Source organism: Lactuca sativa, chromosome 7, assembly GCF_002870075.4.
Source record: "Lactuca sativa cultivar Salinas chromosome 7, Lsat_Salinas_v11, whole genome shotgun sequence".
NCBI classification, from domain to species: Eukaryota; Viridiplantae; Streptophyta; class Magnoliopsida; order Asterales; family Asteraceae; genus Lactuca; species Lactuca sativa.
This window is the reverse complement of record NC_056629.2, coordinates 122939036-122951784: the sequence shown is the minus strand read 5'-3', so window position 1 is coordinate 122951784 and position 12749 is coordinate 122939036. Positions and strand designations below refer to the sequence as shown.

General features: G+C 40.2%; 1 protein-coding gene across 1 annotated transcript; it reads right to left on the bottom strand.

Moving 5' to 3' along the window:
• Positions 1 to 516: 516 nt before the first annotated feature.
• LOC111885683 (uncharacterized) lies at positions 517 to 1329 on the bottom strand. Its single transcript, XM_023881927.2, has one exon. It carries the CDS (start codon positions 1327 to 1329, stop codon positions 517 to 519), a length of 813 nt encoding a protein of 270 aa, XP_023737695.2.
• Positions 1330 to 12749: the final 11420 nt, after the last annotated feature.

Genomic DNA, 12749 nt, shown 5'->3' with positions numbered 1-12749 from the left:
ACAAGGCAAGAGTGAATCAATCGTGTCGAATGATTAAAACAAAATCCTCAGAAGAGCTCCATTAAGAACATCAACTGTAGAGGATTGGTAGGTTACAAGAACGATTAAAGAAACCTGTAAATACTATCGTTATGCTCTGATCTATCATTTCAATCATTAACCTAATATGCATGCAAGCATATACTTATATAATAAACAAAAAGGGCTCTTGGTTGGACAGGCCCAAACCGGAATACAAACTAAATAAATAAACAGCCGAGCCCAAATGACGCAATCTTCAACAAAACTTCAGCCCAACAAAACCATCAAACGAGAAAGCTCAGAAATTCCATTCAAAGTGGTAATACGCTCATCTTTGATGGAAGAGTGATAAAATATCTCAAGTTGTCCTTCAAGATCTATCAAATCTGAATCATCAAAGTCATACTTGTACAACTTAGCCAACTTCAACAACTTTGATTTGTGGAATTGTGAAAATGAATCACAAGGGCTCAAAGCACCCATGTATTCTAGTAACTAGGTGCTTGTTTCACTAAATCGATCTCGATATTCTGTCAGTTGCATATCTACCACCGTGTTGAAGATTTCAACCTCAAAGTGAAATCTATTGGTTTTTGTGGTCGTTCGGTTTCTCGCACCAATATAAAAATCCTGCATTTCCAGTGTAGCAATATTGTGTGTTTGACAAAAAGAGGATACCTTTGGCAAAATGGTAGCAAACCTCATGGCTCTTAAAGATTGCAATGCGTCCATTGTCCCTCTAACCATCGAAGCCGCTTCTAAAATGTCTAGATCTTTTTTTTTTTGAAATTGCTTTGATAATGTACCCATGAGGTGTAAAATGTCATACATCATATACAAGTAAAACACAAACTCATAAGATTTAAAATATGCTAAAATTCTGGACACTTGTTGGCGGTTTGCCAATGACCCTCCATCCACTTTCACAAATTCTAAAACCACAAGAACATCCGCAAACAACTTCATCAGACTTGTGAGTGTGTTGAAATCTGAACCCCATCTTGTATCTCCCACCCGACCAAGTGTAGTCTCTTGATTTAACCCTCTTCCCGTTTCGAGTTCACCACTACATAAGCCTTTTTGCACCCTTTGTCTTGCTTGTTGCCGTAGCAAGTCTTTTCTTTTACACGAGACACAAACAACATTAACCACCGATGAAATTTGCTCAAAAAAGTCACTAACACCATCATGCTTCTTTGCTACAGCTACAACCACCAATTGAAGTTGGTGTGCAAGGCAATGTACATAAAAAGTTGTGTCATTCTCTTGTAATATCAAAGCTTTCAAACCATTGAATTCCCCTCGCATATTGCTAGCCCCATCATAACCTTGTCCTATTATTTATTAAAAAAATTGAAATATATATATATATATATATATATATATATATATATATATATAATATAATATAATATAACACAAAGCTAATTAAATTAAATTGAAGTAACAAAAAAGTAAATAATAAATTACCTGACTAAAAATCAACTTATTACTTGTAAGAACTTCATTTTAAGGCATTTTTGATTGTCAAAGAGGATGTATTTTTCACGTGCACAACTCCAATGAATCTTTCCTTCACAAAGCCAAGACTATCCACATATTGCAAAACAATAGCCATTTGTTCCTTTTTTGAGACATCGCAAGATTCATCAACCAATAAAGCAAATACATCTTGACCATTCTCTTGACGAATACTCAAAAGTACTTCTTGTGCAAAACATTGCACAAGTTCTTTTTGGATTTTAGGGTAAATAAGTTGATTGTTCTTAGGAGCATTTTCTAAAGTATTGTTTAAAATATCTTCACTAGTCTCTCGAATGGCTTTTAACACTTCAATGTAAAGCCCTCTATTTTTCTAGTTAACCGACTCCTCATTACCACGAAACGTAAACTGGTCTTCAATAAAAGTCTAACAACAATAATAGAAGCACGTAATCGAGCTTTGTTTTTATGGTCCTCCGCTTCGGTTTCCCTCCTCAAGACTACATTAATAGCTTATTTTTCTCTCAATAAAAAGTCACACTTTTCTCTTGCTTTGTTGTGAAAACTATCAACATTACCCACATGAGTCCGAAAATGCATTTTTTTTTAATTCCAAGTATCAAAACCTTGGGAAACAAATGCATCTCTCCCTCCTTTTTGTCCCATGAGGTCTCCACAGACATAACAATATAAACAATATGCTTTTTTATTTTTCACACTATATTCTAACTAATCAAAATCGTTAAACCGTGAAGGAACGAAGCTTCTTAATCTATCACCTATTTTCTTTTTTGGAAACTTGTGTAGCCTTATTTGACAAGGTCCTTGAAGTAAATATTCCCTTCTTACACCATCATTAGTTTCATTAGAGCATGGTGTTTGTGGAATTGCATTAGAGACCGAAGGAATTGATTGGTTGGTGATTGGTGTTTGGGAAGATCCTTCACCACTTTCATTAATATTAGGTCTTGGTCTTTTGGTAAGAAAACCCCCGAGGGTAACTTACAATTCAACATTAAGCTAAATAACTAATAATTTCACCAAATCATCCAATAGCTTCAATCAAAACTCAAAACATAGAAATTACACCAAATCAAAATTGAATTTCAATAAAGACAATATGACATAACAATTTTATTTCACCAAATCAATCAATAAGTCAATAACATCAATGAAAACATAGCAATTTCACCAATTCAAGATAAAAACATAGCAATTTCAACCTAAACAAATTGGTAAAATTTCAATTTTCAAACACTTACTTGTTTCATTCTTAGCTAGGGCTTGGTCACTTGGAGTCGAATTGAACAGTTGGGAATCGATTTATGCTACTCAATCAACAAGATACTCAAGAAATTACAAGGAATTAGCAATGGAAGCATCAAGCACCAAGCAAGTCTTTGTGAGTGAAGGCGTGAGGGCTGAAGCGTGCGTCACAGTCGAAGTCTCGAAGTCGACTTCCCTGTGTCGATGGCTTTTTTTCTTTTTTTTTGCTTTCTGTTTTGCTACTCATCTATTACAACGGCACGTTTTTTTTTCCATTCTCCCAATTCGATCAAAAGATCCAATTATCCAAATGAGCTTTGGGATACACTAGTTTTTTGGGCTAAAATTAATAGGCTTTTTGGACTACTAATTGATAAGTCTAAGTTATAAATATATTTTTGGGCTTGGTTGATCCAATTGGGTGGCAATTTTTTTGTTCGTAGTGGCCAATTTTTTACGTAGTTTCCGATTTTTTTACGTACTTGCCAATATATAAAAAAATGAAAAAATTTACACTACATATACGAAAACTAGGTGTTGCCGGTGCCACACCGGGCACCTCTACAAAACCGTCCCTGGAAGGCTATGTTCTACCTCGTTGCGGGCGCGCGGCGTATCCAGTTGCTTGGTGAAATGGAGGTTGTACATGTTGGGTGTTGTTCTCGTGTAACTGAATTGGAGCGTCGTGTTTCTGAGCATGGTGTTGACCTTCAGTGTTCAGAACAGAAGTATCAGCTTCTCGGTTATGAAAAATCTGTTGAGGAGGAGGTCAGGTCCTCCCTGGAGGCGAAGGTTGATTCTCTTACTCAGGTTAACGAAGGTCTGATGATCCAAGTTGAGAGTCTCGAGTGTGATGCTGTTGATCATGACCGAGTGGTCACTGCTCTGCAAGCAAGTGCTGATGTCGCGCAACGTGATCTAGATTGGCTGCTGCGAGTGGGTCTTGTGCGAATTGTTGATAGGCTAATTGAACATCCAGATTTTACCAGCACCATAAGTCTTATTCGTTACTCTACCTTCGTTGCTGGGGCAGAGTCTATTCGTAGTACTCTATCAAGTGTTGGGCCTGAAGATCTTGTTGTTAACGCCGCCTCCTCCGGTCCTGTTGTGAGTGTGAATGATGCTCTTTTATCATTTGCCAGCATGGAGAAAACTTAGTCATGATTAGCCCTTGTGTGGAGAAAACTTAGCAAGTGAGTACGCTGGGCGTACCAGAGGGGTACGCTGCGCGTACTCGTGTTCTTAGTTTTGACGTGGAGTCGCCAAGGTACGCTGGGCGTACCCAGAGTGACGCCGAGCGTACCCGGCCCAGGTGCAAAACCCTAATCCATCTTGTGCACTATTTAAAGGATGCTAATGCTCATTTCTCAGCCTCCATATCAGTGAGTGAAACCCTCAAAGAGAGCTTCCCATCGTCCTTAGAGTGTGTGAGTGTTATTGGAGCTAATTGTGCTTTGGTGACTTAGTGAAGAAGAAGGAAAGGAGCTATTGGAAGCTAAAACTTGAGGTGCCATTTTGGATTTGAGATCTACAGATCAAGGGACTACACTTAGAGGTATAAAGTTCAAAACTTTCCTCTTCTTTTGAATTGTTGTTGCATGTGCCATTTCTAGGGCTAAAAACCCCAAAGGTGGAGACTTTATGAGTGTAAAGTGCTCCATGGTCCAAGATCTGTCCCTATTCAGTGTTATTAGTGATTTAGAGCCATAAAGTTTCCATCTTTAGTGTTAGTTTGAGGTCATGCTTGAGTAATAAGCCTTCTAGAGTTAGAGGATGGAATATTATGGGAGTTGTTGGCTTGTTCAGCCAATCAAAGGCATAAGGTCATCAACTTTATGGATTAAGAGGCTTAGATGAGTTCAGATCTAGAAATTAGACGTGGGTCTTAACTGTTTAAGACCTCAAGAGCTAAGGGGCTGAAGCTGGGGAGTAAGCTGGGCGTAATCCCAGTACGCGCCGCGTACTGGGTGGCGTTCCCCGTTTCTGAGATGCAGTCGGGTAAGCTCAGCGTACACATCTGGTACGCGTAGCGTACCCCGGGAAGTTGAATTTGGGTTGACTTTTAGGGTATGGCCTATTGTGGGGCCTTTTGAGTTATAAGAGGGCTAAAATTATCTTTTACCCTTCTGAGAGTGTCATAAGAGGACATAGTTTAGCCTTTGACAGTTATAATAATTAGGGTATTTATTTTATATGATTAGGCGGAGGCTAGACCAGCGTTTACCGAGTCAGAGGTTTACAGAGATACCTGAGGTGAGTCTTCTCACTATACTTTACCTAGTGTGGTAACAGAGCTATGTGATAGAGTATTTTAGAGTTATATGCTAGTGTGATTACATGTTATCTATGTGTTTTGATTTATTGTGATATGTGATATGCATGATTTAGAGTTACAGAGTTAGGACCTTCGGGTCTACAGAGTTAGGGCCAGAGGGCCCATAGAGAGTTGGGGCTGGAGGGCCCCACTGAGACACATTGACCTGAGGGTCAACAGAGTTACAGCCTTGAGTGGCTAATATGTGTTAGAGTGGTATATTGGGGCACTCACTAAGCATTTATGCTTACAGTGTTATGTGTTATGTGTTTCAGGTACCAGTGATGATCGCGGGAAGGCGCCGACATGATTCGTACACACACATGGGATTTTATGTCTTTCGATCGTGGGGGAATGTTTTGTGAAACAAAGATATGAGACAATGACATTTTATTAATAAATGTGTTTGGAAAAATGTGTTTTGAAAATGTGAAAAATTGTTTTAATTTTTACGGTGTTACAAGTTGGTATCAGAGCCTTGGTTTGAGGGATTCGGGTGCACCTTCGGGCGTATCTGAACTCAAACTGAGGATTTGAGGAAATTTCGATAATAAAATAGTTTTCAAAAGAGTAAAAAGAGGTTTTGAGACAAAACAAAGCAGAGTCATGTGTACGAACAGCCAGCGCCCGAACGGTGATTTCCCAAAATACCATTACAACAAGTGTTACAAGATATGATATGATATGTTATATGATGAATTATATTATACATGCTAGAGTAGACTAGGTATTCTTATTAGGACTAGAGTGGCCTGATATGTGACGCCTTAGTCTAGGATGTCTTGCTGCTAGGGATGCTACAGAGCATTTAGATTGCAACAAGGAGGTTATGAGAGATCTGCTAGTGAATATCATATGATTAGAGAGAGTAGAGTACTTGGGATTTAGGACTCTGGGAGGAGGATTTAGGGTGAAAGTTGATGTGGTGTGGACGGTAGTATTGGGCCCATACTACTGAAGACACCACGTCAGTGCATAGTCCAAGTAAGAATCCTTAGAGTACCAAGAAACGAGTAGGGTGGAGTATTCGAGTGTGAGAGGGTGGAGTTCTACTGACGAGGAGATCCGTAGGATCATCCACGAGGAGGTGGCTGCAGCCATCAGGGCAAAGATACCAGAGATGTTCGGGTCTATCAAGACCAGACTGATTGAGACATTTGATGAGAGATACACTGCTCTTTCTGAGGTTGCTGTTGCTGCAGCCACTGCAGCTATAGCTGCGACTAGGCCGTAGGGTGGTGATGCGTTGCTGTTCCGAGAGTTCAGCAACACAAAACCACTGGAGTTTAACGGGACCCAGGACCCGATTGCGGCGATGAGGTGGATTTCAGACATAGAGGGGTGTTTCTTTACTTGCTCATCTCTAGAGAATTTGAGAGTCCGGTTCGCGCTGAACCAGCTTTGCTTGGGAGTGAAGGATTGGTGGAAGTTTGTGACGACACACTATACGCCTGTTGAGCTTGCTGCAGTGACATGGGAGAGGTTCACTGCTATCTTCCGAGATGAGTACGTTCCCCAGGTGGAGAGGGAGCGTTTGGCCCAGGAGTTTCTGACCCTCAAGCAGGGTACTGATTCTATTACAGTGATTACGAGGATGTTCCATGAGCGGGCATTGTTCTGCCCAGAGCACGTGTCCTCCGAGCAGGCACGTATGAGCCAATATCTGAGCATTTTGAGGAGGGATATACGAGAGTTCGTGGCGAACTCGACGTACCGGACATTGGCCGAGCTTCAGGCAAATGCCCGGAAGAGGGAGATAGAGCTGGATACCCAGGCTAGTCTCAGGGGAGGGATCGGCGACCGGTGCAGTCTCAGCTGGTAGCCAAGCGGGCCAAGCCCACTGATTCGAGATCAGGGAGTCAGAGGGGCCGCACTTGTGGCAAGTGCGACAAGAGCCATGATGGGGTGTGTAGAGCATGGTCTTGCTACAAATATGGAAAGGAGGGGCATATGGCCAAGGATTGCCCCAAGGGGTTTGCAGTATGTTTTCACTGCAACCTGACCGGACACCGGAAGGCAGAGTGTCCACAGCTGCGGGGATCAGCACAAAGAGCATCTCCAAGATCTGCCCCTGCTGCTATCAGAGTTACAGAGAGCCGGCCAGTGAAGGCCGAGGCACCAAAGGCACGAGGGAGAGCCTTTCAGTCGACCGCAGAGGAGGTCTGCACAGCGCCCGATGTCGTGGCTGGTATGTATTCTTTCATGTATTTATTTTGATGTTGATATTTTATGCTTATATTATGTTATGCGTAGGTACTTTTCATGTGAGTTTTGTACCTGCCTTGGTGTTATTTGACTCAGGTGCGAGTCGGTCTTTTGTATCTTTGGCTTTTAGTCAGCACATCAGTGTTAGTCGTGAGCCGTTGAGTCGACCTATGAGAGTTTCCATAGCTGACGAGAGGACGGTGTATGCCACAGAGGTGATCCGAGGGTGTGTACTCGAGATTTTCGGTGTTGAGTTTCCGATAGATTTGGTCCCTATTGCGATGGGGGATGTCTGTGTCATAGTGGGCATCGACTGGTTTAGTAGATTCGGAGAGGTTATTGACTGCGAGCGGCAGCTGGTGACCATACGAGACCCTAGTGAGGGAGTTCTTACGGTGTACGGCGAGGGTACACGTTCTGGGTTAGCATTTTGTTCGGCTGCTAGAGTGAGACAGTGTATACAACAGGGATGTAGGGGCTTTGTAGCGTATGTGATGGATACGAGGGTTGATTCAGAGAGACCGAGGTCAGTTGATGAGGTTCTGATAGCGAGTGATTTCCCGGACGTATTTCCGGAGGAGTTGCCGAGTGTACCTCCTAAGAGGCAGGTGGAGTTCAGTATTGATTTGGTTCCGGGGGCCGCGCCTATCGCCAAGGCGTCCTATCGCCTTGCGCCTCCAGAGATGCAGGAGTTATCCTTGCATCTTCAGGAGCTGCTGGGAAAAGGGTTTATTCGGCCGAGTAGTTTGTTGTGGGGAGCTCCTATCCTTTTTGTCACGAAAAAGGATGGTTCACACCGGATGTGCATTGATTACCAGGAGTTGAACAAGCCGACGGTCAAGAACCATTAGCCGTTGCTGAGGATCGACGATTTTTTCGATCAGTTGCAGGGAGCATCTTGGTTTTCCAAGATCGAATTGAGGTCTGGATATCATCAGGTGAGGGTGCGAGATGAGGATATCCAGAAGACAGCATTTAGGACTCGTTACGGGCATTACGAGTTCGTGGTGATGCCTTTCGGGCTCACCAACGCACCAACGATGTTCATGGATCTCATGAACAGGGTGTGTAGACTGATGTTGGATCGCTCGGTGATCATATTCATCGACGACATTTTGGTGTATTCGAGATCTACAGAGCAGCATGAGGAGCATCTGAGGGAGATCCTAGGGGTCTTGAGATCGGAGAGGATTTATGCCAAGTTCTCCAAGTGTGATTTCTGGTTACGAGAGGTCCAGTTCCTAGGACATCTCGTTAACCAGAATGGGATATTGGTCAACCCAGCCAAGATTGAGGTAGTGATGAGTTGGGAGGTGCTGAGGTCACCCACCAAGATCAGGAGTTTCTTAGGGCTAGCAGGCTATTACCGGAGATTTATCAGGGATTTCTCCAAGATCGCCGTGCCACTCACCAGGTTGACCCAGAAGGGTGTTGCTTTTTCATGGGGCTCAGAGCAACAGGCCTCCTTCCAGACACTTCGCCAGAGACTGTGCGAAGCCCCATTCTTAGCCCTTCCGGAGGGGATGAAGGACTTTGTGGTATATTGTGACGCGTCGATATCAGGGTTGGGAGCGGTACTGATGCAGAGAGGGCATGTGATAGCGTATGCATCGAGGAAGCTGAAGCCTTATGAGGCGAGGTATCCTACCCATGATTTAGAGTTGGGGGCATTAGTGTTCGCCCTGAAGATCTGGTGTCACTATCTATATGAGGTCCGGTGTACCATATACATGGATCACATGAGCCTGAAGTACTTGATGGATGAGCGCAACCTGAATATGCGACAGAGGAGATGGCAGGATGTGGTGAAGGATTACGACTGCGAGATCCTGTACTACCCGAGTAAGGCTAATGTTGTAGCCGATGCACAGAGCCGAACGGCGAAGAGCGCCCCGATGCGAGATGTTTGTTTGATGTTGATGTTGGATTAATGTCTAAGTCCATAACTATATTTGGTAAGACTTGACCCGACCCGGCATGGTCCATTTGGGTTGCATACCATCATGCACTTGAATGAGAGAAATAAGACACTTATGGTTATTAATATATTATAAGTTCTAGTATATTAATAATAAGAATAATAAGATTATTTAATTAGTATTGATCAAGAATTAATCTAGGATTAATTAAATGATCAAAAGAAGACTAATTAAATATATGGGTTGATTGTGTAAATCATCCATACTTGTATAGTGGGCTAATGCTCCATGGATAATCAAGTTGGGCTAAAACCCATAGGATGGTCCATGGATGCTCCATGGTGTATTTGTACCCATGGATCCAAGGAAATGGAAAGCCATGACAATTAAGAGTTTACCCTAATTGTGTAACTATATAAGCATCTTATTATTGAGGAAAAATCGGCCACTAGTGTGTGTGAAGAAAGGGCTAGCCGATTTTGGTGAGTGTAGAATTCTATCAAGTCATTCTAAGTGTTTTGATGATTGTGATTCCATTTGAGGTGTCACACTTGGGGCACTAAGCACTCAAACTTCATGAAGACTTTCTACATCAAGAGGTATGTATTCTATCTTGTTACATTCATTGTTTTGTATGCTAGATTAGGATAATACCTTGGAAGTTCTTATTTGCATGTATAATAGAGAAAACATAGATCCAAGGTTATTAGGGTTGCATGTACACTTAGGAAGTGTTAGAATGCTCAAAACCCAACAGTGGTATCAGAGCCACGGGTTGTTTTCTATTATATTGATGCAAATATTTTATTTTCAAAGTTGAAAAAAAAAGAAAAAAAAACATGAAGTTCGTCAAATTTTAAGATAATTACTTGTTCTTGTGAAAAACTAATTATTTGTAAAATTTGAATAATTTGCTTTATGAGTTGAATTAGGTCAAAATTTAATAAAAGATAAAATAATATGATTATTTTATTAGTTTTAAAAGTTTGATCTAAAGAGTTTTATTTTTTGAAACCTCCATAAGTTATGGATATGAAAAGGTTTTAAAAAAAATTGATTCAAAGTTTTTTTGGAGTTACAAAATTTGGTGTTAATGTTTTAAAGGATTCCATAACTAAAGAATAAGTTATGGATCACCAAAAGTTTTTTGTGATACCTTGTTTTATGAGTGAATTTAGATTAATGAATAAAATTATGTGATAGTTGGTTTTAATCCAAATTAATCTAAGAAGTGATTCTAAAATGTGTTTTTGTAACTTGTCCTCAAGTTATATGAAAAGTCACATTTAAGAATCATAAAACTCATAAAAATTGGCAAAGGTTACAAAAATGAAGAGTCTAGTTCTAATTAAATGGTTTTATGACTCCATAACTTGTCCTCAAGTTATGGAGGACCAAGAGTCTCTTCATTTAATAAAAAAAAAAAAAAGGTGTAACCTTAATTAATTCCATAAGTTATAAAATAAAGAAAAGTTAATTCTTTTATTAGTTTAAAGTCTTCCATAACTTGTCCTCAAGTTATGGAACTTGAAGAGTTTTTGGATTAAAACTACTTTAAACACATAAGTTATGGAATTAATTAGTTTTGAATAGTTTCAAAACTTGCCCTCAAGTTTTGGAATTTTAAAAGTTTTCAAGTATGAATACTTTAATTCCAAGTTAGCCCTTAGAATTTTAAAAGTTAAAATTCAACCCTTATACTTTATAATATTATAAGTTAATAATATATATATATGTATAAGAGTAAAGTCAGTCTTACCGCTAGTACGCCTCATTCACGAAGCCGGTCTATAAGGTGGGTATAAGGTTGTTGCCTATAAAATGGCAACTTAATGGGTGTCCACTCTCACCTACCGCTTGCTTGACTGGTGGAGGGTCGTTAGCCGAACGGGTTTGACAGGACTAGAATTCTCCCTTCATTAAAAGTATTAATGATGAATACTAAGTAACTAAACTCTTAAAAAAAAACCCAATCTTAGTTACTTAGGGAAAATGTGAATAAGGTGCTAATCCATGAAATTACACTTTACACTTTGTCTAAGTCGTTAGTGGAGCGTGTGTGGTTAACCGGCACACTAACTTGGACTTAACAAGGTAGGTAAAGGGTGACTTAATATTTATCATAGTATCGATGGAGCGTGTGTGGTTAACCGGCACATCGATTGAGGGGTAATTTATTAAGGGTACCAAGTGATTTGCATGGTTACTTCACACCTTGTTTTGTGATCCTCGGCATCCCAGTCACAAAACCTGAAGGGCACACTCGAGATTAAAACATGCCTTTGAAAAGTTCAATGAATCTCAAAGATCTAGGAGTTTCAAAAACCAATTAAAACCTAATAATACATTTCGTTTATCTTGGTGGAAATTGGTGAATCGTCATTCACCTACCTTCAAATATTTTATAGCTTGGATTACGACATACCTCTTAGTTATAAAATAGTTTGTTGGGTCCTAGCCTTAATATTTCATATTGGGTGTCATATTAAGGACTTTAAATCAACTATCTTGAATATCTCCCAAAAGATGTCTGGTTTAGACACCTATGATCTTCCCAAATCTCTTGAAACAAGGTTTCCTAGTGAAGATGATGTCCCATGGATATCATACTTCTTTCTCCTCCTCCAACCATTCTCCCTAACCCCACAAGTCCTTGAAAAGTTTAAGGTCACTCAAGCCCTATTGGCAAGGCAAGGTCTAGGTGTGAGCACATCTTGGAGATGTAGTCACATATTGACAAGCCGGGAGAGTTGGGTGTCAAAGTCTTGAGAAAGTTGGTGGTTCAACTACTTTCTAAGTCACAATGTGAGTTCTTTTGGAACACCTATGAAAAAGACTATGACAAGACCCTTAATGATCTTATCTATTTTCTAAGATCAACTTCCTAAAACTTTATGGACATTGACAATGATGACATTGGATATCCAGTAAAGCATTCTCTTCCCAGTGGATAGGGATCGGCCATAGTCAACTCGGTTGACCAAATGGTAAAGAGAAAAGCTAAGTCTGTGATAGTCCCGTGTACCATTATCAAAGGGTCCATATGTTTATATTGCCAAAGGAAGGGGCATTGGTTGCGAAGCTGCCAAATTTACCTAAGGATGTTAAAGTCAATAAGTTTGACTCTACTTCAGGTAAAGTCCACTATCTAACTCTGTTAAGTTTCTATTCTGAGATTCTTGATACATGATGTGACTGGGTCACATGGTGATGTTTAAGAATCAAAGAAAAGTGAAGAAACTTAAAGAAAGAATATGCTGAATCTGATCGCGTAGATGGATTTCTATCGCGTAGCTTGAAAAATCGGATTCGTGAGCTACTTCTCAGGAGTTATGAGATATTGCTTAGGAATAGATAACAACAAGTTTTCATATGGATTGTAAGGATAAGTTTTTCCGCAAAGTTTTAAAATAAAAAGAAAATTTTTGATTTTATTTATTTTAAAATATCCTTACAATGGCATTTGGAAAGAAAATTGTTGCTTATAAGATTCCATTAACAGCAAGAGTGGAAACATGAAATTGATTCTTTCATTTGTGGTA